The 26,807-nt window shown below is 46.9% G+C and overlaps 1 protein-coding gene across 1 annotated transcript; it reads left to right on the top strand.

The window, feature by feature from the left end:
* The first annotated feature begins 1,006 nt into the window (after positions 1–1,006).
* LOC146178852 (uncharacterized) lies at positions 1,007–24,272 on the top strand. Its single transcript, XM_084578588.1, has 4 exons — positions 1,007–1,099; positions 3,536–3,728; positions 11,309–11,533; positions 14,684–24,272. Exons 2-4 carry the CDS (start codon positions 3,584–3,586, stop codon positions 15,352–15,354), a joined length of 1,041 nt encoding a protein of 346 aa, XP_084434714.1. The 5' UTR covers positions 1,007–1,099; positions 3,536–3,583; the 3' UTR covers positions 15,355–24,272.
* The last annotated feature ends 2,535 nt before the right edge of the window (positions 24,273–26,807 follow it).

Below are 26,807 nucleotides of genomic sequence, written 5' to 3'. Positions count from 1 at the left end.
TTCGCTGCAGCCGCGGCAGTCATCTGTGCGAACTGCTGCCACTTGGCCGCAGTTTACTGCGCCATCAGCGAGACGAACGTCTGACTTGATAGCGCAAATCTTTGCTCTCAGCCGCGGGATGAGGGGAAGAGAACAAGCCTCCTCACTCTCTGTAGCTGTGTCACCAGGCAGTGCCGCCTCTCGGGAGTGAGACTGCTCCTTCGCCCGGCATGTTGGGCTGCAAACTTCTGCAACGGACGGTACCATCATGACTAGACACTTTCCCAGAGCAGCCGCGAGAGGCGCGGAAGACTGAATCTTCCCAGAGCACACTGCTGCAGCCGTTTTACGCTACTTATGTCCAGGCATAACAGAGCTAAGCCACTGCCAATGTTTTTTTTTTTTTTATTTAATTCTAGCTGACTTAGTCTTTCATAAAAGCTGCACCCTGTCTGAGCCACATTCATTCGTCCAAAGAAGTTTGCTGATTAGCCGTAGGGTGCCTGACGTTACGTTTGGCGGTAGCTGCCAATGCAGGTCTCTCTCTTCATGTGGGAGGGTGATATTAGAATCAGCCTGTCTCACTCACTCCTCACGTTACCTCTTGGCCACGCAGGCATGTTCATATGGCTTGGCTAGAGTGGGGCTTTATATGTTGGCTGGTAGCCTGTGTTATCGCGTCATGCCCTTTAAGGTGGAGCTTAAGTGTCCCCCATAACTTTTGGCTCCATGATGTCGATGCACAGGATGATGTCGATGCATTTTTGTGTGTTTCTGGGGAAAAGAGTTTGGCCACTACCGCTGGATGTGGGATTCTTACATTGTTTGGCTTTTGGATGCCTAAGGAGACCAAATCGATTCTGTAAAAGCTTTATTTCCTCCTATTCTGTAATATGCTTTGAATGGATGGATTCTGTGTAAGCAACATGATGTGAAATTAATTAAATTGTATGTGTATAATGTAAAGCTGTAGAATTTATTTGCCGACGCTATGGCAATTGCTTTTCACTCTCATCTGATTTGTTTTTTTCCAGTCTGAAGTCTGCTGTCGTCCTACTGGAAAACTGAATCCCAAAAGCTTTTCGAGACCACAGTGCATTCTGCTTGCTCCTCTCAGAAGGTGACCATATCTCGTTTTCACAACTATTTTCACCCTGTAAGCCAGCACAGTGTTTAATCCAAAATTCTTTTTTTTTTGTGTGTGTATACCGTCAATACCTAGAACTCATCACAAATGAGCATGTTCGAATATTGAAGTTTTCGAATACACATGTGGGAATATGCTTTGTAATATCAAATTGAGTATCGCACATTAGATCACTGAAGAAAAATTAATGAAAAATCACTAGCAAACACTGTTCATCTTGTTTATTTCAGAATTGGCATGGTATTTGCAAATAAAAGATACTACAATAGCACAGAAGAGTGTACCCTACTGAAAAATACAGTAAAAACGTTTTACAAGATTGCATATATGGTGTTTTTTTTTTTTTGTACGGGAAGGACCTGCATGAAACTGTATGGAGCTGACCTATTGCTGCTGAGTACAGTAAATCCTCGTTATTTCGGACTTCAATGGACCAGAAAAAAATGTCCTCAAATTAACCGAAAGCTCAAATTATCGAATGGGCCTGAAAAAACAAAACCATTAGCATCTCTGCAATTTTATCTGATGAACACGTGCACGATTGTCTGCACCTGAGATGAAACCGAAGTAAGTGTTACCCATTAATAATTATTTGTTATTAACGATGCACCACTATTGGTGCGCACACTCCCAGACACCCTTAAAGTGAGGGGGGGTAGCTATCCCGGTTTCCAAGGAGATGCCCTCGACTTGTGTGCCAAGCTTAGCCGGAAGTCAACTACCTTCGGAAGGGGGTAGCCGAAGGGGAAGCCGGAAGGGGGTAGCCTTTTGGTGCCCAGCTTTTGCCGGTTCAAGTCAGAGTAACGGTCAGAATCAGAAGTAACAAACAAAAAACAAACTTTATACACAGCAAGAGATGGTACAGAGAAATCGACACGAACACTTAAAACACACGGACAAGAGGTTCACAGAAAGGCAGTGCAAAGCATGCAACTAAAGGGGGGTTAGAGCACTGAACAATACACGAGAGAGTGAAAAAAATAAACACCAAATTGTTCACCGGGCACTGTCTCACACCGACGTCTGGAGAATCCTGATGTGGCCGTCCTATAGACGAGCGCTGCGAACAGCGGGTTGACCCCAGAAGCTGAGAAGTAACACTGCAACACTCGCTCTAACACTGGCTGGCTGGCTGACTCGACGCGATCTCAGTTAATAGAGTGCACGTCGCGTCTGTCTGTTAGAATGCGCCAAGGCCGTTGCACACATACACGTAACTAACTCTGCAAGTGACCTCTCCCGCCAAGACGTCATTGGTCAGCTTCCGCCAAACCTTCTATAGGGATCTGGTTGCTTCTCCGGCCAGGTGAGTCGTCGTCACAGTCGACTGTTTAGGGGGGGTGACGTCGATGCACACAATGCTATCCGCTCTCCCTGCGTAGAAAAGGAGACGTTTCTACAATCTTTTGGAATGGTCTACGCAGATGCCGCGCGGGCTTCCTTCGCGTTGCGCTGACTTCACGAAAATCTGCGCAGATTTTGCGACAGCAAGAACATTTTTTTCCTGGTTTCATAAAGTGCATTGCTTTGCACACACGCTGTTGGGAAGACCCTTTTCACATAACAGTCCCGTTGCATTTTGGGATACTTCACTGCACAGCCCACGTGGCCTAGCATTGCTGTGAAGCGTAGTGTGGGGAATTTACGCTGAATTCTCAGGGTACGGATCGAATGACAAAGATATTTGATTCACATTCGCATATTTGCGCACCACTTATTACAAGGCAGCATTCGCTCATTATATCAGTTTCTGATTGCACATCTGCAATTGGGTTATTGTAACATGTAAGTTGCTTAGTTACTGTTTGTGTTTTTTTTTACGTGCTTGTGTATTATTGTTGTCTTGGTGAGTGAAATTTAACTTTGTACCATGTAACCCTCTCCTGCTATAGCCCCAAATGGGTCGTGGGGTTTTAGATAAATAACAAGAAGCCTTCAGCTGATGGAATTTCAGCACCATCTGGTGTAAGTGTACGGAGACTCTTGCATGAACGTCAAAAACATCCAAAATACACAAGATGTATGGAGTTTACAGCTGATTGCACTGTTATGAGGTCTGGGTACTGGTGCTGGGCTGAACTTATGTGGAACAGAGGATATTTACAAGGTTGGGCAATGTCATGTGACTATGTAACATGGCTGTTTTGACAGCCATTGCCAACGCAGGTTTGTCCTCATAGATAAGAGGGCGAGGTATGAATCGAACCTGCCAGGACCCTTGGATTTCAAGTCATACACATTACTCCTAAGCCATGCAGGCTCATTCATAAGCTTGGTTAAAGCGGGGTTTTGTAGTGATGTCAAGTGATGTTTGATATAACGTGATATCTAAAGGCTGCATGCTAATGAGGATGTGTGAGATGAGGAAGGCTAAAATTGAGGATTAGGGGTATACTAATCTTTCTTCAGAAGCACCGGATTAACCGCGTCCCTCCGGCCAACAAGTCACCGTGGAGCATGAATGAAGCCAAGGTGTCCGGTCCAATCATGAAGTCTGAGGTTGGCGTCCAATCCAGCTTGCCGCTGGTGTCCCAGGGCACACAGACCACCTGCCTCGCACGGAGCACAGGCACAAACACGGAGCCAGCTCCTTTGGAGGATGGTATGTTTTGCTGTAGTGTTGCTCATGAAAAAAGTGCCTGCCAATATTGTACATGAATGGGTGAAATACACAGTACCAATGGCTGCTTTCCCACCACACAACACCGAACACAACCTTAAAAATATGGTTCACCTGCGCGAGCGTGCCAGAATCTTGTTCAGGAAAGCTCTCGAGCATTGCATGTCTTCTATTGCCTACTACGAGTGTCGCGAATGAAGTGAGAACAGAGAGAGAGGTGTTGAAATTCCTGCGCAAATGTACATAGCCTCTGCTGGCGGTGCACACCGAACTGCTTTAGAACAGGCTGCTGTATGGTACGCCGGGGTTGGGAGGGCTTTCATGGGAGCATTTTGGCGGGCCTAGCTGATCGCAAGAATCATATCCGCGTTGTTGACAAATTATGTCCCTTGGTTTGTCTGAAGGTTTGACCCCCGAGGCATTCCAGGTGTGCACACATCAGTATTTTGAAACGCTTTTGTTTTTTATTTATTTTTTCTGGGGGGGGGGGGGGAGGAAACCGGATGTACCTTCAAACGTGTCACCACAACTGCCTGCTACTGCCAAGCCTGTGAATCTATCAGTACACGTGAGATTGTTTGGGATACGGCCGTCGACGGGGGGGTTCATGCATCGCATCCCTGAGCATGTTGCACCAGCAGAATGGGGTTTTTGCACTGACATTATTATCGGTTCATATTTCCTTTTTTATAGAAATGCAGTTGCCAAATTTAGCGAGAGGAACTCGTTCTGGACGATGTAACAAATTTTGTTTATAAATTGTTGCATTTTCTAAACTGTTGAGATTAAAAAGGTGCAAAGCAGGGATTTCGGCACCCAACTGTGAGATTTTTTGTTTCCAGCATAACACACTACTTGTTATTGATTTTGCATCTCATTGGCTCATTCCACTGAAGCCCTCAAGGGTGCCTACTTAAGAAACTGAGTTCATTAACTAGATTTAATACTCGCAGTTACCTTGCCCTTAAAGACTAGGAACCCTTTCATTTTACCTCACATATTGCCATCTACAGGGATAACAAAGCCCTCGGTGTATGCTAGTGGAGGGCACAGATGTTATATGTTGGTTGAGCCAATTTCTCAGTGCCGCCTGCTACTGCCAAATGGGAGGCCACAGCTTATCTTCAACATGAGCCGGCTGTTAGCACAGCACAGACACACATGATAACAATCTTTAGCCTTTACTTTTTACAGAAGCGTTCTCGAGAAATAAAGCTTGCCTCAGGGGTGCAGTGTTCCCATTAAAGAATTCAGCTGATTCAGCTGAAAGAACAATCTGGCTCTTGTATGTTGTACCCAAAAAGTTACAACTGTTTAGGATGCTTATGAAATACAGAATGCTATTAATCTACTGTTCCATTTTGTACTAAACTCTGTACACTGCCATGTGGCAGCTGCTTCACGCACTGTGCGCTCTAGCTAGTAGTGATTTAATTGTTGCGGGCAGATTCAGCATTGTTCATTTTTGAGAAAGTGATTGTTTTTCAGCCATCTGGTGAAAGCAGCAAACAAAGTTGGAAAAAATTTGGTAGACACTTAAACTTCATATTTGAAGGCCAACTCTGGGGTTTTCCTACCTATTTGCTGGAATTTTCACTCTTTCTCCCCCATAGTTTTCTGAAAATTTGTGCCGAATGCTTGTGGAAAAAAAAATGGTGGAAGGGGGAAATTCTGCCTAAGTTTGAATTTATTTCAGGCTCTCATTTTCAGTGACTCTAAACTCTTGTGTCTGCCATTGCACGGTTCACTGAACACCGATTCATTGTTACTGCCATGCAATTTGGTCATGAATGTCTCGCCTGCTGGGTTGCAGTTGCCAGTTGGGACCTGTTACATTATTAAGGTAAAATCCTTACTAGGCTGTGTCAGCATCAGAAGTGTCCACAAAATGAGACGTCACCAGTCATCTTCCAAAGAGTAGTGCAGTGCAGTATATAAACACAGCGATTAATCAATACTGTCATGGTCATAAGTCATGATCAGTTGTGTCACAATGACAGTAACAATCATTCAGTATATCACATGGCTATGAGAGTATCACGTGACAAAGTGATGTGAGAGTCAAGGTGCTTTGAAATGTCACATTATTTATTATTAGAGTCTATATTTCAATCCAGAGCCATTTCAATAAAACCATCAACATTTAGTAATTTAAATTCTAAGAAAAATAGTCCTTCGTTAGGAACCTGACTCCTACCCCTCCGATCACCTGCTGAGCACGCAACCAAACTACGCCATGCTGCGCACGTGTGACATATCTTAATTAAGTGTCTCTGGCCAGCTTTCCTGCCATTTTCGTGGCAAATTAGGGGTCCTGACGACTGGCTCACCACCATCTCTAGGATGGAGCGTGGGAGTGTGAATATCTAGTGACAAGGGCACGTGACCATCAAGCTGCATGAGAATTTCATGTCGCTATGAGAATGCCACGGATCGAGAGTCAAATCCCACACAGGAATGTTGCAACGAACGTGCACCAAGGAAAGGGAATTTCCACTGTGCAGCATGAGCCCTGGCCTTGGTAGGGAAAGCTGTTAGAAGGAGCACGTGAGCAGCAGCAACGCTCAAGCTTTCTTATTTCTCCAGTGCGGATCCTGTGGTTCTCTCGGAAGCTTTTGTGTTGGATGTGATTCATGGTTTTCTCACTTCTGTATGAAATGAAGCTATCAAGGTGCATGAGAAAATGCTATTATACTGCTGCTTGTATTTCTATTCATGAGCAAATGTGATGAAAAGTTATGCACTGGCTCAAAATGTCTCTGTTTTAGTCAATTACAACTGCAGCATTGCCATTCTATTGTAATCTTTTTGCAGCTCATCATCTTGGTAGGTATTTGTGCTTTGTTTGCAGAAATGTCTGCTTCAGAGCAGAGTTTTCTTTGAGCCTGGCCAACACAAATGCGAGCAATACAAAAACTAAGTGATAACATCCTCACTGTACATTCACTCTCTTTTGGAGATTAAGCCAAATTTGCCATTCTCTAAAAAGCATCCTTTTGAACTTAAAAGACCACTTATCTTCATTCAGGTTGTCTAGCAACTGGGAAAACAGGAAATTGTTAGGGAAATTTGTGCACCAGATAAAATCAGTGAAATGTCAGGGAAACCAGCAAAAAGTTCGCCAAGTCGGGGGAAAATGGCACAATATATTCTGCAGTGCTTTTTCATTTCAAGATGGTGCATAGCAAGTATGTTTCTCATGCAGATATTTTTTTAGCTGTCCAATGCACGGCGGCCATGCCGCAAGGCGAGGCGCGATATATCTTTAACGTCAGCTCGTTGCTGAGCTGCTGGAATAGAACAAATATGCACGTTAGGTGGGTACTCAATAAAATATGTGAAAGCGTTGCGTGAGAGTAGTACGAGACAAAAAGCAGAAATAACCACGCAGCCAGCATGAAAGCGATCGGTGAGCTGTGCTGCCGAATGCGGGTGCTACCGTATGCGTGCAGCCATATTGGATTGGATTGACTCGGCTGATTGCGGAGTGCGTAGCTTGCAAATGATGGGGTAGCATGCTCTGAAGCTGGTATCAGTATGCCTTTAATTTTCATTAAACTTTTGACTTTCTTAACGGCCTATAATAATAATAATGACAGCCTTCTCACTATTGTAATTTGCAGAATGTGATTAACAAATAGATTTTCGTTGTGAATTGTTCGGTAATGCTCATTATCATTAACAGCTATATTTTTTAACCTCTCCACTCGTCAGGAAATTTGAACTGCAGTGATTAGGGTAAAAACCTAGAAAAGTAGGATTTTGAAAATTAGTGTGGAATTCTTGTGGAATCCTTTTTGTTATCAACGTCAGTTATTATGCACATTTTTCATTTTTATATTACTCTTCCCTTTGTAGTTGCTGTCCTTCCAACATATTCTTTACCCTATTCAAGACACTGTGAGTGTCCCTTCTAGATTTGGTGGCCTGCAGCTGCATACGTTCAACTGTTGCAGAAAAGATTGCTCATTCCCACTTCAGAAAAGTGACCAGTTCTTATTGACCACTAGAGTGTGGTACACCCAACATTTGGCCAGATGATGTTCTAGAATGGTGATGTGACTGGGTGTTCCAATTTTAGTCATGATTTACATACCTGTTTGAGTCTTGGGGGGGGTGGGTTTCCAAGAGCATCTACTCTGGTGGTAATGCATGGTACCCATGGCAGCAGTTCTCAATATCTTGGTAAGGTCGCTGCTTCATAAGTGGTTTACTTCGCATTCACACTGAGCGAAATGACGGGGCATGCAAGACTCCAGTCGATATATTTTTGCGTCCAAGATGGCATTAGCATAGTAAGTAAGCTTCAGAGAAAAATCCAGTTCTCTGTGTCCTCACTGCCCAGTAACATTAAATGTAGCTTTAAAGTTTTACCAACTGCCTCATACATTGTCATGTATGTCAATTGTGAGCCTTGCTCACTAGACTGCATTTTGCACAAAGTGCCAATCATTAGCTGCGTATTCCGGTTTTGTAACCTGAAGAAAATATGTTCTGTTGCATTCTTGTCAGTGAAGTTGGTAGGCGTCTTAAAGGATGCAGTTGCGATTACTGCTCTTTGGGCACAAGTGTGTTTACATTATTGCAGTTTTCAAATGGATGACTTTGGTAAATATAGCTGTAGGTGTACAGTAGAGGCTTTCACCTGTAAAGTGGTTCTTTTGATTATCCTTATTTCAGATGTTTATGAGATGTTAATCAACTACTTTTGTGAATTGGACAAATCAAAATGTATGCATCAGCATATCTAGCTTTTAAATAGCTGAAATGTCAATTGGATTTTTTTCTCATGTAAGTTTCTTGTTAATTGGGACCCTGATAAGCGATCGGTGTAAGGATTGAAATGTGTGATCCTATATTTCAAAACTGATCTATTAAGATTTCTATAAGTTTCAACCCATATATGTTAGGCAACAAATGCAGAGAAGATAAGGGCTGGTAATGAGACATATACATAGGCAGTCAATAGCCACTGATGTCAAGTAAAGCGTAGATTTTTGTTTTTCTGTGTGCTGATGAATGTTAAATAACTTAAGCCTGGAGGCAATCGAGACAGTGAAAGTACAAACAACCATATGCCGTCAGTGGCAAGTTCGGATTCCACTGTGCCCAACATTTCACCAGTTCCCACAATTTGGACTGTTGCCGCTCTCAAAACAATAATTCCTAGCTGTAGTTGTTGCTGCTGAGTATTTGTTCGGGGAGCCGCACAGAGATCACATTTTTCCTGTGCCATCAGGTTCGCTGTGGGTGCAGGCTTTCGCTACTGTGAATGGCTTGGGGAAATCAGTCTTTCAGTTTGTCCTAAAGTGGTCAACATCTCACTAGCAGGAATGTTCTCCTTGTCCTGCTTTCGCGTCTCTGAAATCTGGTCTTCATCATAAATTCATTTCGTTTTAAGGTGTGCTGGCATATAGTAATTTTTCTGTTATTGGGTTTGAGCTCTGTTTGGCATAAATGAATCTGTGGTATCTGGAGATTTGAATGACGTCAAAAACACTAGGAGCTTGTCTTGTATAGTATTTTCTCCTGGTTTAAAACCGGTTGTTAGACCTCGATACTAACGTTTGCATCATGAAGTTTGTACCACTAGAGCCACCTACTTTTCTTTGTTGGGGGCGTTTCTCGGTTCCGAGCTATTTTGGTGGCCCTCTCGTTTTTGTTCTACAACACTTTTCTTGTTTTCTGGTGTTATGCTTATGTCTACTCCCTGTGAGCACTGGCCAAAGTATCTCCTCAATTGCAAGCAGAAGCTAAGGTAAATGAATTGAGTGTTTTATTCGGAGTGCTAGTTCTGCTTTTGGGTATTGTAGCAAAAGCTTGATGACCTTCTGTTTTCTCTTTAGCTGTACATACCAGTCTGTCAGAACAGTGCGCCAACCTTGCAGTCTCTTGTATTCATATTGCATATTGTCACAAAGAAAAAGTTTTGTAGTGGGAGCAAAATAAATTTCAAGTCATCGCAAGTAATATGGCTTTTTATAGGCTTCCGCAGTCACGTGGAGTAATCCAGATATATCTGTATTATCAGGTTCAAGCCCTGTATCAAACTTTTGAGCAAGCATTCATGTTGGCACTTATTTTTTGCGGTTGCACCAAGAAGACTAAGTTTGTTCCATTCTCACATTTATTTTCAAAGATGCAAAGTAAAAAAATGCATCAATATTATTTAAAATTTCTGGTGGCTCAGAATATGTTTTCTTTTGTTGCTTATTTTGCAGGTTTGATGTTACATTCTCACGTATTCCTTTAAAAGAGTTGAATTCTGAAGTCGACACATTTTACCATCTATGGTTTACTCATATCTCGGGAATGGCTGCTTACCTTTCCTCCCCACTGTAGTGCACCTAATTGAAGAGTTTCTTTGCATCACCTAATATCTGCATTGCACATTCACACACTGTTGTAAAATTGCTTGGCCTGTGACTTTGCATTTAATTTTTTGCATTTACAGTGCGTGTTGACATGCTTTTTGTGCATGTCAAAATCTTGCATATTTTCATGCATTTTTTTCAATGGTAAATACTTTCCGGCCATTTGAATAATCAGGAGGCTTTATTCCCCAGTATGAGGGGGGTGTTTTAGATGTTTTTTAATCCTTCATCATCTGTGACATTGGAAAGGCAGTCGGTTCGTGGGACTGACTGGATGAGAAATTCTTGGATTTTGCTCCACTGTTCAGAGGTGTATCTGGAATACTTGGTATGGAAACCCACTAACAAAAGGAGTTTCATGTAGAAGCCAAATGGGTGCTCTTTAAATAAAAAAGAAAGCACTAATTGTAGTTACACGCGCAGGGTGCTTAGGTGTTGGTGATGCAATTTCTGTTGCGTATGTCAATCTGCCTTATGCTTGCAACTAATCAAGCAGGTCAAAGTTCTTGCTGCTATCGTTTATACATCTGTTTATATGTTTTAATAATGATTCCTGTAGTGCATTATAAGATTGATATATGGTGTAGTGCAGTTAACCATAGACCCCAAGTCTGGATGTTGTAATATTAACGGCCTTGTGCAGCAATGCTGGACATGAAAAGTGCTGCATTGATTGCACTGTTAATTAGATCAAGCTAGCTTGCAAATAATCTGTCACATTCATAGTGATAACAAGTGGTTTTGTAATTTGATGGTGTTAACACAAATGTCGCTACAAGACTGTGCTTCTGCAATCCTCTTCAGAAAGACTTGTCTGTGTTGTCTTATTCTGAATTGTTCTCAATTCATAATGTATCTTCTCATGCTTGGGGGATTTTACAATTGCACATATATTAAGAAGTTACAAGCAAGGCTGATTGAGCACGGGATGAGTATTCATTCATAACGGCATCTGTAGCTTTGAGAAGTGGAGTTCCCTTTCTCATTCTTCTTGTTTTCTTGCTTCTGGGTGTGTTGTGTGCTCTCATTTGATATGCTGAGCTTTCGAGGCATGCTTACTCAGGTTGCAGTGCCAAGGACAAAGTGAAGTTGTTAATGGAACCTTATGAATGGTGTTGCAGCTGTTTAGCAAAGGCCAGCTCTAATTGACATCATATTTTTGTTAACCTATTTTTTTCTTTTGTGCAGGCTCACTCAAATATGAGAGCACCAACAGCTCACTTCCTCAAAAGGAACCACCTGGAGGAAAACGGCGGTTCCTGTGCCATGAGTGTGGTTATGCAACTGATTTTGGCGCCAGGTTCAAGAAGCACCGGATGACACACACTGGAGAGCGCCCATTTCAGTGCAGCCAGTGCAGCCAAGCCTTCAGACAGAAACACCACCTGAAACAGCACCTTCGCACCCACACAGGTGTAAAGCCATACCAGTGCACACATTGCAACCAGACCTATACACACGAGACAGTGTTGACGCGGCATCTTCGCACCCACACAGGCGAGAGACCATACCATTGCACATATTGCAGCAAGACTTTTACTCAAAGCGTTCACTTAAAAGTGCACCTTTGCATCCATATTGATAAGAGGCCCTACAAGTGCCACCTTTGTCCATTGACCTTTAAGAGAAGTGGGAACTTGAATCGTCATGTACGAGCTCACACGCAAGAAAAACCATTTGCATGTCGTTTTTGCTCTATGGCATATCCACGCAGTGAAACGCTGAAGCACCATGAACAGAAAGTTCACCTGATGATTTCACCAAATTTTCCATAAAGTCAAGGCAATGTTTAATAAACCTGAAGCGAAATTGAAAAAAAGAGTTCTTTTATTACCCACTGGATGCCGCCACTTGTCAAGGAGCACTTCGAAAGCGGGAAAATTCAAATCGTGAAACCATCGATAACGGGCTGTTGATGGTAATAGGCACAGACAGGAAAGTGTTTAGGCTACCTTCCTCAATGTCCCGGCTGATCAGCTTCTCCGTTATTTTAATAATGTGATGCAATTCTGCAATCTATAATTCACAGTTTTGTGCCAAAATCATTGCTCAGATGTGTATTTTTTCTAAATGGGTGCTTAAAGTCATTTTAAAAAAGCCCGTGTTCTTGTAATAAGTTACATTCATGTCTCTTTAGCAAAAGCGATGAGGTGTTATCTTTAACAGCCACATACATGCTTGTGTAACGGATTGATTTTTATTAACAATTTCTTTTTGCTGCATTGTCTTAGCCCTTTTGTCTGAAGTGCAACAAGTTATTGTGATTTCTACATTGCAAATATTTTTGTTTCGGTGTTGTGTAGTATCCGCATGTTATGTAGTACAGCGTAGCGTGTCTCTGTACCAGGCATATTCGCTTTTGTATCGTGTTGGCCGCATTGTCACGTAGGGGTGACAAGATTGATGACACAAATGAAGAGTCTGGGAGTGCACTGAAGAAACTCTTTATTGGGCTGACTTGCGCCTGCAAAAGAACTAAGCGATTCGGCGCCAGTGATAGCAACAAACGTGCTCAGCGGTCATCGAACAAAGAATGCCCGTTTCACTTGTCAGCACTGAATTTAAAGGCAGCGAGGAAAGATCTAGATAAAGCCGCAAACGGTACTAGTATGCCCTGGAACATTGTAGAAACACACGCGAGCAGCTGGAGCCTTAGAGATACGTCTTGAAGCATCTTTCGCGACAAAGAAAATGATAACGCGTCGTATCGCGACAACAAGCATGAACAAACACGGAATACAGAATTGATCAGCGCCAGAATCACAATGATAAGACCGCATGTCAGCGGCTGTCGAGCAAGAACAAATAAAGATTTAAACAGTTCGCGGCATTACTCCCCCCTTAAAAAATAATCGCCTCGATGCTTCAAAATAAACAGACATGAATTAGCACAAACATTGGAAAGCAAACATGAATAGCCTTTAGTGCACATAATATGGCTTAAGGCGTACAATGTGCACAATTTCTGGATGCACTCGGCGCCGCTGCGATGCTGCCGCGCTGTTGGGAACAACCTCGTAGTTCAATTATCCTAGTCCGCGAAGCACCTTGTATGGGTCTAAGTATCAGCAAAAAAGCTTTTTGCTCAGTCCGCGGTGGCGAATCGGCATATAAGCCCAGACTTGATCTCCCGGCTTGTACTCAGCATCGCGCCTTCGCAAGTTGTAACGTCGGGCGTCTGTTCATTGCTGATCTTTAATGCGCATTTGGACGATTCGTCGGGCTTCCTCTGCACGTTGAAGGAAGGCGGCGACGTCCAGGTTCCCCTCGTCAGTTACGTGCGGCAGCTTTGCGTCGAGCGTCGTCGTGGGTTCCCTGTTGTACACAAGGTTGAACGGGGTCGACCTGGTTGTCTCCTGGACGGCGATATTATAAGTAAAGATGACGTAGGGTGGAATGGCGTCCCATGTCTTGTGTTCGGTGTCGGTGTACATTGCAATCATGTCCGCAATAATTTTGTTGAGACGCTCCATAAATCCATTTGTCTGGGGATGGTACGCAGTAGTTTGTCGATGGCTAGTATGACTGTATTCCAGGATGGCTTGCGTCAGCTTTGCCGTAAATGCCGTTCCCCTATCCGTGTTGAGCACTGCGGGGGCGCCGTGTCGCAGAAGAATTTGTTAGACAAAAAACTGAGCGACTTCTGCCGCAGTACCATTGGGCAATGCTTTTGCTTCGGCGTAGCGGGTAACGTAGTCGGTGGCCACGATGATCCACTTGTTACCCGCAGATGAAGATGGAAAGAGCCCGAGGAGATCCATCCCAATTTATTAAAAGGGTAACGTTGGGGGCGGTATCGGATTCAGTAGCCCAGCTGGTCTGATCGGCGGCATCTTGCGTCACTGGCAATCACGGCACGCTTTCACGTAATGGGCAACGTCAACAGGCAGTCGTGGCCAGTAGTACTTCTCCTGGATTCGATGCAACGCGCGCATACCTGAGATGCCCTGCTGTTGGCTCGTCGTGTAACGCATGAAGAATTTCCTGCCTGAGGCTTTTAGGCACGACAATAAGCTGCGCGGTATTGTTGAGAGCGAAGTTCTTCTTTACAAGGACGATATTGCTTAAGGTGAACGATAATAACTGACGCCTAAACACAGCAGGAGGGGAAACGGTCTTGCCTTCCAAGTAATCGGCTAGGTCTTTCAGCTGAGGATCTGATCGCTGCTGTTGTGCAAAACTGCTGGAGCTTACTGGTCCCAGAAAGGCGTTGTCGTCATCGTCCTTCGGGGGAGCGTCGACGGTAGCACAGGATAAGCAGTCACTTGCTATCATTTGTTGCTATCACCGCCACCGAATCGCTTAGTTCTTTTGCGGGCGCAAGTCAGCCCAATAAAGAGTTTCTTCAGTGCACTCCCAGACTCTTCATTTGTGTCATCAATCTCGTCACAACTACATGACATCTGGTGGAGGTGCTGGGTGTTCTTTGGTGAAGTTCGTGACGAGCACTTGAACTTGCGACCCTGCAACTCTGCTACGCCTCTTGCGACTCCAAGTCCTCTATCTGGTATCATATATCATCTATATCATATTTTTGTTAACCTAGTTTTTTATTTTGTGCAGGATCATCCAAAAATGAGAGCGCCAACAGCTCACTTCCTCAAGAGGAACCACCTGGAGGAAAACGGCAGTTCCTGTGCCATGAGTGTGGGTATGCAACTGATTTTCCCTCCAACTTCAAGACCCACCAGATGACACACACTGGAGAGCGCCCATTTCACTGCAACCAGTGCAGCCAAGCCTTCAGACAGAAACACCACCTGAAACAGCACCTTCGCACCCACACAGGCGAGAGACCATACCAGTGCACATATTGCGACAAGACCTACGCACACGTGACAGTTTTGACGCGGCATCTTCTCACCCACACAGGTGAGAGACCATACCAGTGCACATACTGCAACCAGACCTTCACACAGACTTCAGCGTTGACGCTGCATCTTCGCACCCACACAGGCGAGAGGCCCTACAAATGCGAACATTGCAGCAAGACGTTTACTCAAAGCGGTAACCTACAAGAGCACCTTCGCATCCATACTGGCGAGAGGCCCTACAAGTGCAACCTTTGCCCAATGACCTTTGTGACAAGTAGGCACTTGCATAGTCATGTACGAACTCACAAGCAAGAAAAACCATTTGCATGTCGCTTTTGCTCTATCTCATTTTCACGCATTGGAAGGCTGAAGCACCATGAACTGAAAGTTCACCTGATGACGTCACCAAATGTTCCATGAAGTCACGGCAATGCTTTGGCAGCATTTCAGGAACTGGGAGGGTGTCAGGACAGTTTTGAAGCACTGCAACAAGTACCTACATGTTCCTAATCTACCAACGCAACTTCTTCAAGCCTGCATTCATATTTTGTGCACTTTATTTAGCTTCTTTACATCACTAAATCGTAACTCTAAACTGCTCGAATCTAACTGCTCTTAATCTGTTCATTTATGTGAAATTATCAAATTGTATTTGGGCCCTGCCGCGATGGTACAGTAGTTAAGGTGCCCGACTACTATGCCAGAGTACTCGCGTTCAATCCCGCTTTTCGATGGAGGCGAAATGAAAAGGCGTTTGTGTGCTGTGCGATGTTGGTGCGTATTCGACTCCCAGGTGGGCGAAGTTACTCCAGAGCTACTATGACACCCCTCTGTCTCTTTCCACTTTCACTCCCACCTTCCTCCCTTCCTTTATGGCAGGTTTCATGTGTTCCAGAACAAGTGTGAGATACTATGTCTCCTTTCCTGTGAACCAATTATTTATTTTTTAATAGTATTTGTAGATTATGAAGCCGATGCATATAATGGCATATTGTAATAGGAGTCCTTGAACAAGGTGCTACGCTGTCAAGAGTCAATGGAACGTTCTGCGATCAGTCGTTGCACTTCTGTAAGCGCACGCCCGAGCATCGGAGAGAGAGCTTCGTTGTCGTTTTCTTTCCTGACCATCATGCGCGTTGAACATGGTTGTCGTTCTCTTCAGAGCACCGGGCGCTGAACGTATCAGAGCCAAATACCTGTTTTACAACTTCCCCCGGGTGAAAAGACGCCATCCTAGCGAATTATGGCGATGTGACGATGGCAGGGTCGTAGTAAGGCTTCAGGCGGTTACTGTGTACTATTTCACGATTTCGGCGACGGAGGTCAGTGGATGGCGTAAGGGGTTCGATGAGGTAGTTGACGGGGGATGTTTGCTTGACAATACGGTAGGAGCCCTGATACTTGCTCAGAAGTTTGGATGAAAGGCCGGGACTGGAGGAAGGCACCCATAGCCAGACCAAAGAGTCTGTACGGTAAGTAGGAAGAAGTGCAGATTGGTCTCGGGTGGTTTTCTGCTGTTGCTGGGCGTGAGAAGTGAAGGACCGGGCAAGCTGGCGACATTCTTCAGCTTAAGTTTGTGAAACAGTCGTGAATTCGGAAGAATCCGGTTGGTAAGGGAGAATGATGACCATGGTACAAGAGGGCTCACGACCGTACAGTAGGAAGTATGGCGAGAAACTTGTGGTTGCTTGTGTGGCAGAGTTATAAGCGAATGTGACGAATGGAAGAACGCGGTCCCAGTTGGAGTGGTCGGAAGCGACATACATCGCTAGCATGTCGCCCATGGTGCGGTTAAAATGCTCAACCATTCCATTTGTTTGAGGATGGTACGCGGAGGTGGCGCGATGAACGATTTTGCATTTTCTAAGAACAGCTTCGACAACTTCAGAAAGGAAAGCGGGACTTCTGTCACTCAGCAATTCCTTGGGAGCCCCGTGGCGAAGAATTATGTGATGGAGGATGAAGGAGGCAATGTCTTGGGCTGTAGCAGATGGCAAAGGCGTGTGAGATGATCGATTGCAACGATGATCCAGCGATTGCCTGTTGATGTGCTAGGAAGCGGGCCGTATAGGTCTATTCCAACGCGCTCGAAGGGCTGAGCTGGGCAGGTCAGCGGCTGCAGAGGAGCGGCGGGTTGTCGAGGTGGGTGTTTTCGGCGCTGACACTCTTGGCAGGACTGGACGAACCGACGAACATAACGGTACATCCCACGCCAGCAGTACCGCTGTCGCTGGCGAGTGAAGGTTTTCAATAAGCCGGCGTGGGCACACTGGGGATCGTCGTGGTAATGGGAGCAAATCACGGAGCGCAGATGGGTCGAAATTACAAGCAGCCACTTTCTACCATCCGGAAGGTAATTCCTACGGTAGAGGAGCTCGTCTCTGATGGCGAAATGGTGAGACTGGCGACGGAGAGCGGGGCAAGAAGGTCAGGAAGCGCGACCAGATAAAAAATCCAGGAGTGAAGCGATCCATGCATCTTTGCGTTGCTCGGAAGTCATATCGGTGGGCATGTCGGTGGGATGTAGAATGGATATAGCAGGAGTGGCTTCAGACGGCAAGGGAGAACGTGAGAGAGCATCAGCATCGGCATGTTTACGGCCAGAGCGATAGATGACGTTAATGTCGTATTCTTGGAGCCTCAGAGCCCAACGGGCCAGTCGACCAGAAGGATCTTTCAAAGAAGACAGCCAGCAGAGGGAGTGATGATCGGTGACGACATCAAAAGAACGGCCATACAAGTAGGGGCGAAATTTTGCTATTGCCTAGAGAATAGCGAGACACTCTTTCTCGGTGACGGAATAGTTTGCTTCAGCTTTTGTTAGGGTCCGACTTGCGTAAGCGACAACATACTCATCAAAGCCAGACTTCCGCTGAGCGAGTACTGCGCCGAGGCCGACGCCGCTGGCATCAGTGTGGATTTCCGTGGGAGAAGAAGGGTCGAAATGACGCAGGATTGGCGGAGTCGTCAGAAGTTGGCGGAGTGTCGCGAAGATATCATCACAGTGCGGAGACCAGGCTGAAAGATCATGGCTGGACAGAAGCTTGGTGAGAGGGTTGATGATTGTGGCGAAATTGCGAACGAAGCGGTGGAAGTATGAGCAGAGGCCGACAAAGCTGCGGAGTTCTTTCACATTAGTTGGCTTTGGAAATTCTGCCACAGCGCGTAATTTTGCCGGATCGGGAAGAACGCCATTCTTGGAGACGACATGTCCGAGTATGGTTAGCTGCCGTGCTCCGAAACGGCACTTCTTTAAATTTAATTGGAGGCCAGCGTCTGTCAGGCATCGCAGAACTGTCTCAAGGCACTGGAGGTGAGATGAAAAATCTGGGGGAAAGATGACAACTTCGTCAAGGTAACAAAGGCAAGTGTGCCATTTGAGCCCTCTGAGTAGGTTGTCCATCATGCGTTCGAATGAGGCAGGGGCATTGCACAGTCCGAATGGCATGACATTAAACTCATAAAGCCCATCGGGTGTGACGAAAGTGGTTTTGGGGCGATCGGCCTCTGCCATCGGCACCTGCCAGTAGCCGGAACGCAGGTCTATTGAAGAAAAGAACTCAGCTCCCTGCAGGCAGTCAAGGGCGTCGTCGATACGAGGGGGAGGATAAACGTCCTTGCGCGTGATCTTGTTCAGTCGGCGGTAATCTATACAGAATCGGATGGAACCGTCTTTTTTCTTGACCAGGACGACCGGAGACGCCCAAGGGCTTTGCGACGGTTGGATCACGTTGCGCTGGAGCATGTTGGTCACCTGTTCGTCAATAATGCGGCGCTCGGCGGCTGAAACACAGTACGGACGCTGGCGCAAAGGGGAATGGGTACAGGTATCAATATGGTGAGTAACGGTAGTTGTGCGCCCCAACGAATGTTGCTGGAAGTCGAACGAAGCCGCGGAAACGTTGTAGGATGGCGACAAGCTGGGCTCGTTGTAAGGGCGTCAGGCCAGCATCGATGGACCGGTGGAAAACTTCGAGGGATGATGGAGTGGCGACAGGAATAGGTGTTATGGCGCTGATGTGAAGGCCGGCGATGGTATCGCCGAAGGGATAGGTGGGCGTGGAATCGAGCAAAGCAACACTACCTAGTGACTGTCCACGAAGTAAAGTGGTAGGGCAGGGGCACGGGTTACAAACAAAAATAGCACTTGAGTTGTGAAAAATTGTCAGCACAGCATGGGGCAGCAACACGGATTTTTGGTCAGCGCATCGTAACGAAGGTGTATAGATAACAGTGGCTTCGGAAAGAGCAGCACAATAAAGAGGCATAAGCACTGAGGAGAAAGGCAGAATGTCGGTGTCCTCTGCGACGTGCACGGTAGCGGCAGCAGCAGCGGGTGTGTCGAAAAAAGTGTCACATAGGGGTGATAACTCAAGTTGAGGACGGGCGCAGTCTATTATGGTGTTATAATTGGAGAGGAAGTCCCAACCAAGGATAACGTCGTGTGATGAGTGGGAGAGGACGAGGAATTCTATTGTGTATTGAACGTCGTCGATGACAAGGCGGGCGGTGCAGGCGGCTAATGGTCGAATGTCCTGAGCGCTGGCTGTGCGAAGAGAAATTGCAGGAAGCGGCGTCATCACCTTTTTGAGTTTGCGACAGAGGGCGTAATTAAGAACAGAAACGGCTGCGCCAGTGTCTACAAGTGCTTCGACAGGAGCTCCCTCGATGAATATGGTAATAATGTTGGCTGGTACGTGAACAGGTCTTGAGTTGGTCCCTGATGGCGCAGTTCTTGCCTCCGGAACTGCGGCAGTTAGTTTTCCGTGTTAACGGCTGATTGGCGGCGGAGCATCGGAGAACGGGAACGACGGCCAGGAGAAGGCGAGCGGTGGGAGCAACGATCGTAACTTGAAGGGGACTGCAGAGGAGGCTCAGGGAACACAGGCGAGGGGGACGGAGGAAGATTGTACATCGGCTCACGTGTATAGTCATAGGGACGAGGGCCATGATTGCGGCACAAACGAGCCACATGGCCGGCGACTCCACAGGCGTAGCAAATAGGTCGGTTGTCTTGTGTGCGCCAGGGGTTGGAAGGGTGTGGCTGTGGTCGATGGCAGAGAACCGGACGATAAGGGGGGATTGTAGGTTGCTCATTTTGCTGACGTCCCTGAGGCTCGTATAGGAGGGGAGGCCGGCTGTACACAGGGGCGACAGGGGGTGGTGGCCGCACCAAAACATCAGCGTACGTGGGAGGAGCTGCCACCAACGGCTGCTGAGGAGGTGAAGGCAGAACCTCAGCGACCTGCTCTTGAATGACACGCTGAAGAGTAAGAGTGGGAGTGAGCGGCGGCGCAGGCGGGCAAGGGAACCCCGCCTCCCCCACCCCGCACCTCCACCACTTGTAATAGGAGTCCTTGAACAAGGCGCTACGCCGTCAAGAGTCAGTGGAACGTTCTGCGATCAGTCGTTGCACTTCTGTAAGCGCACGCCCGAGCGTCGGAGAGAGAGCTTCGTTGTCGTTTTCTTTCCTGACCATCACGCACGTTGAACATGGTTGTCGTTCTCTTCAGAGCATCAGGCGCTGAACGTATCAGAGCCGAATACCTGTTTTACAATATATTAAATTTATGAACTCTGCAATAGTGTTTTTGAAATCAACGTGCATAATCCCTTGATTTTCCTGTCGAGAAGAGTTGGGCAAGTTTGTAATCATCATTCGCATTTTGACGATAAATGAAGAAAATAACACAATCTTTCAACTGGTATTCACCTCCTCTCGGGCTTGTATTGATTGAGCTCTTTCTTGGATGATGTGGACAAGTTGACTTGCTTTTCAACATGATGGCATCATGTCAGCTGAATTCCCAATGAGAACTTTTCCATATTCTGCCATGCCTTGCTTGGACATTAAAGTTCTTTGTAATAACCAACGCAATGCTTGTATCGTATTGGGTTTTTGGTTTCGAACTTACAGGGAGTGCAATATGCATATGCCCAACATAGTCACAGGCCCTGTTAGACCTGTTCACTTTCTTCATAGCAACAGACCATCTATGGTTCTCAAGGCTACCTTCCTGAATGTCTCGGCAGAGCAGCTTGTCGGCTACTTTAATATTACGATGGCATTCCTCATTCTATAGTTCACAGTTTGGTGTCAAAATCATCGGTCAGATATTTATTTTTCTTAAATAGGTGCTTAAAGTTATTTTGAAAAGGCCCGTGTTCTTGTAGTAAGTTACGTTCATGTCTTTTTTGCAAAAGCTATGAGATGCTATCTTTAACAGCATTAGTTTTCAAACAATGGTGCCATATGTCAGCCACGTACACATGTGCTTGTGTAACGGTTTGATTTTTATTAACAATTTCGTTTAGCTACATTGTGTCAGCCCTTTCTGTCTGAAGTGCAACAAGTTGTTGTGATTTCTACATTGCAAATACATACCTGCCAACTCTCCCGAATTTTCCGTAAAATGTACGAATTTTGACCAGTGTTACGATTTTACGAATCTTGCGGGAAATTTTGTGGAAAATGTTTTATTTTCGGAAAAAAAAAACAGAAGTGTGGACATCTATTAACATCATGGCCTCCGAGATAACACCACACGTGCGGAAGGGTAATCTCGGAGGCCATGTTAACACTATTATGATACCTTTGGCGGTCACGAGAGGGCAACACATATTTGTGATATCATCATCAGCAGCTGCAAACGTTGTAGTGACTTCTATCGTCTACTCGGGGGAACACGAATCCATATCCAAAACTTGATACTGCCTCCGCCAGGCTAGTGGCTGTTCCTTTGTTCACATGTTTGGACAACTTTGGTGTTGGCCTCTGTTTTTGCGTGATCTGCGGCCGCGACTCAGTGTGACTCTGAAGTTTTAGTAGTAGTGGTTTTGCAGTGCAATGACGGGCTCAAAGCCGCGACAGTACTTCCAAGTATTTTTGAAGTCGTACGTGGTAGAATTTCAGTGCTTCGTGCCGTTTAAAAAAGGAGAGAAGTTCGGATTTTGCACCACGTGGTGCCTGTGATGTTAACATTTCACATGGTGGCAAGTCCGACATAAAGATCCACATCACTTCGAAAAAGTACCAAGGATACGTGCGAGCCGCGGACAGCCAGCCGAGCCTGACAAGTTTTGTTCACTGTGACAGCAACCTCGGTGTGATTCGTGCAGAATGCCATTTCACGGCGTTTTTAGTTGAACACAACATACCGCTCAGTGTCAGTGATCACGCTGGACCACTTTTCCGGAAAATGTTCCCCAAGTGTGAGGAAGCCAAACGCTACGCCTGTGGACGGACGAAGACGACGGCAATTGTTTGTGAAATGGCCGCGAACGCAGAGACTCCTTTGCTGGATGCCCTAAAAAAGCAGGTATTTTCGATTGCTGTGGACGGAAGTAACAATAGGGATACGCAGCTTTACCCTATTGTTGCGACATACTTCGTTAAAGAGACCAATAGAGTTGAAAGCCGCCTCCTTTGCCTCGGTACAATCCAAGGGGAAGCGACGGGTCAGAAAATTGGAAATCTGATTCTGGACGAAATGAAGTCCTGAAGTTTGCCTCTTGAAAACCTGTTGGCATTGTCTTCGGACAATGCCCATGTCATGATTGGCAAAATAAACAGCGTTTCGACTGTATTGAGGGAGGCACAACCAGCTTTGATGGGGTTGGTTGCCCATGCCACCTCATCAACTTGGCTGCCAAAAAAGGAGCTGCATGTCTTCCTGTGAGGGTTGATGAGGCCTTGGTTGACATTTTTTTTTACTTAGAGAAAAGCTCAAAGCGGAAAGATCGACTGAAAGACTTTCAAAGATTGCACGATGTCGACGTCAGGAAGATGCTGAAGCATTCGCCGACACGTTGGCTGTCTTTGGGGAAGTGTTTGAAGAGGCTGCTGGACCAGTGGAAACCACTACTTAGCTTTTTCTTGAATGAAACAAAACAGTGCAATAAGCAGAGCTTGTTTTTGGAGTCTTACCAGATTCCCAAGGCTTCTCCACAAATCGCCAAGAACCCTGTGCTGGCCTCAAATACTGCTGCACACCTTCCCAAGGCTGCTGCAGGTGTTGGAAAAAAAAGCATCGACTGTGATGGACCTTCACTAAAAAGAAAAGGAGTTCATTCTGCACCACAAGCAAAGAAACATACTTCAATGCGAGGCATCTGCAGAAGCTAGCCACGTGACCCGTGAAGAGCGCCTATTTCTTTTTTTGTCATCGGAGCCCAGCAGGGCATGCTGTCTTTTTCTTCAAAATGTTATACCTGTAGTAATCCCGATCGCCATCAGCTCGCGCGCCAACCCGAAGAGGTAGACGAAGTGGAGCAGGAGCCTTGTTGGCACTGCACAATTGGTTCGAACGCTACCCCCGTCGCTTTGGTTTGCGGACGTTGCCTACGGTCTTGGTGCTCCAATAAACGCCTTACACTTGGTGGAGGTGTCTCGGTCGTCGCCCCAGTCCTCCTCGCAAATGTCACCATGGAACTTCGGAACCGCATGCTACCGCCTTCGGTCACAACCATTCAGGACGCTCCCAGCCAACCATCGGCGCCCATCCCTGCCACTCCTGCCACCATCTTCTGTCCCGGGGCACAACGCCCCCGTGACCCACCTTTCTTCAATGGTACCGACGACCATGACGTTGACGACTGGCTGGCCTCTTTCGAGCGTGTCAGCACTTACAACCGCTGGTACGATTCCATAAAACTGAGCAACGTCCTCTTCTACCTCACGGACGTGGCAAATCTGTGGTTTCGAAACCACGAAGCCGATCTTTCGACGTGGTCTGTCTTCAAGAAGAACTTCGCGGATGTCTTCGGCCGTCCTGTGGTACGCAAACTCCGCGCCGAACAACGCCTCAATGCACGGCTTCAACTTCTCGAGGAAACGTTTACCAGCTACATTGAGGACGTGGTTGACCTCTGCAAGCGGGTCAATCCGTCCATGCCCGAGCCCGAAAGAGTCACACATGTTCTAAAAGGTCTCACTGATGATGCGTACTATATGATGTCGGCCAGGGACCCTACTTCCGTATCCGACATTATAACCCTGTGCCAGAGGTTTGACGAGCTACAAAAGCAACACGCTTCTACGCGGCGGGCTGCCGCACCTGCCGGAATTGCTGGCTTGGCACTGGCTACGTCGTCTGTGGAACAGTGTCAATTTATGCAGAATATCCAAGACTCCATCCGCGAAGAAGTTGCACGCCAGCTGTCCGTCCTCCATCCAGTTCAGCCGACCGTCTGCACTTCGCAATTAGCTCCGGCCAGCGCGCCATCCATCTCGCCGGCTATCCCCAAGTTATCGAGGAGAAAGTCGCCGAAGCGCTGCCTTCTAGTGTTCCCATCGCTCCTGTGCAAGCCCCACTCACTTACGCTCAAGTAGCCGCTGAAACGCGCGTTCCGCTTCCTACATCGTCTTACCAGAACGGCCCTACATTTTATGCTCCACCTCGTTTCATGGCCCCTCAGTCTCCAATCCCTCGACCGTGACGCAGCATTACAAACCCATGGCGAACTGCTAACAATCGCCCAATTTGCTATGCTTGCGGCCTCCCGGGTCACGTTGCTCGCCTTTGCCGTCAGTGCCTGCTTCATCCTGAGAACGCAGTCCGTCAGCACTACTGCGATCCCGAGCCACCCTTGAGCAATGTCTCTTCTGGATCGTGTCCACCTCGGGCTCAGTACTCGACACGCCGTTCGCCTTCGCCTCGCCGACGTTCCATTTCGCCGATGCTCCAGCGAGAGGGCCCTACGCAAGGGGAAAACTAAATGCCGCAGTTCCGGAGGCAAGAACTGCGCGTTTGACGAACTCGTTAAGTCCTCCGCTTTCTCCCACCAACGTCATTGAAGTGTTCGTAGAAGGTTTTTCCGTTCTTGCGCTGGTGGATACAGGTGCTGCCGTTTCCGTAATTAGTGATGCCCTTCGCCGCAAAATTCGCAAGGTCACGACGCCGCTTTCTGCCTTTTCGCTTCGTACAGCCAGTTCAGAGCACATCACCCCTGTGGCAGCGTGCACGGTACGAGTCTGCATCGAAGACATTACATATCTCGTCGAGATGGTGGTGCTTTACGCCTGCTCCCACGACATCATCCTCGGCTACGACTTTCTGTCGACTCGCAGTGCTGTGATTGATTGTGCCCGTGCTGAAGTTGAGCTTTCTCCTGTGTGTAATGTTTCCCTGTGTGACCCGCCTGTGCGCCCTGCTAAACTCCTTGTAGCTGCAGACACCGACATTCCTCCCTTTTCTTCTGTTCTCGTTCTCCTTATTTCGACATCTGCCTTCCCTAGTCCTGTTCTCCTTACGCCCAAACTCGCCTCCGCCCACCATAACCGCCTCCTTCTTCCTTTTGCCGTTCTAATGATTTCTGATGGCAGCTGTGTCATCTATGCTTCCAACCCCTTTTCCCTGCCCGACGGTTGTTCTTCGCGGGGAGTGCCTCGGCTACATTGAAGAGCTGGACCCTGATCATACTTACATATTCTCCGAACCTGAAGTTATTCCACACGTCGCTGCCCTGATGTCTTGTGCTGCTACGAGTGATGAGCTTCCTGACGACGTCCTTCGTCAAGCTATCGCGACCAACCTTCCGTCCGCCCAACGGGACCAAATAGTCGCCCTCCTTCAGCGCTTCAGTGCATCTTTTGATGTGTCCCAGCCTTCCTTGGGCCGCGCCTTGACCGTTTCTCATGCAATCGACACTGGTCCTCATGCTCCCCTGCGGCAGCGACCATATCGCGTGTCGCCCACTGAGCGCCACGTCATTCGTGACAATGTCGCCGATATGCTTCAACGGGGCATCATACGACCATCTCATAGCCCTTGGGCCTCCCCCGTAGTGTTGGTGACGAAGAAAGATGGCACGATCCGCTTCTGTGTGGACTACCGGCGTCTGAATAAGATAACCCGCAAAGTTGTTTACCCACTACCACGAATTGACGACGCGCTAGATTGTTTGCAAGGAGCGGAGTTATTTTCGTCGCTAGATTTGCGCTCTGGCTATTGGCAAGTACCGATGGCTTCCGCTGACCGCCCGAAAACAGCCTTCATCACTCCCGATGGCTTGTATGAATTCAGTGTGATGCCGTTCGGACTGTGCAACGCCCCCGCCACCTTCGAGAGAATGATGGATAACATTCTCAGTGGGCTCAAATGGGAAACGTGTCTTTGTTATCTAGATGACATTGTAGTTTTCTTGAAATATTTCCCTTCTCACCTTCTGCGCCTTCAGCGTGTCCTTACGTGCCTTACTGAAGCCGGCCTACAGCTCAGCTTGAAGAAATGTCACTTTGCCGCTACCAAGCTCACAATACTTGGTCATGTCATATTCAAGGATGGCGTTCTACCGGATTCTACCAAACTTCGTGCCGTCGCAGACTTCCCCAAGCCCACAACCTTGAAAGAACTTCGCAGTTTTGTCGGTCTATGTTCGTATTTCCGCCGTTTTATCCGCAACTTCACCAGTATTATCGCCCCTTTAACGCAACTTCTCGCCGGAGGCCAGAACCTCTCCTCTTGGTCACCAGCCTGTGATACTGCGTTCAGTACGCTACGCCGTCTACTGGTCTCTCCCCCTATACTCCGCCATTTTGACCCTGCCTGCTCGACCGAAATACACACTGATGCAAGCGGCGTAGGTCTGGGCGCTGTTCTTGCTCAACGGAAACCTGGATATTCCAAGTATGTCGTCGCGTACGCTAGTCGTACCCTCACGAAAGCGGAATCGAACTATTCTGTGACCGAAAAGGAGTGTCTGGCCATCATATGGGCCATTACCAAGTTTCGTCCTTATATTTACGGTCGCCCATTCTACATTGTTACCGACCACCACGCGCTCTGTTGGCTATCCTCCCTCAAAGACCCCTCCGGCAGCCTCGCCCACTGGACGTTACGTCTTCAGGAGTACGATATCCACGCCATCTATCG

Source organism: Amblyomma maculatum, chromosome 9 (genome assembly GCF_055883805.1).
Source record: "Amblyomma maculatum isolate TAMU_Amacu chromosome 9, ASM5588380v1, whole genome shotgun sequence".
NCBI lineage: Eukaryota > Metazoa > Arthropoda > Arachnida > Ixodida > Ixodidae > Amblyomma > Amblyomma maculatum.
This window is presented reverse-complemented; position numbering and strand designations above follow the sequence as displayed.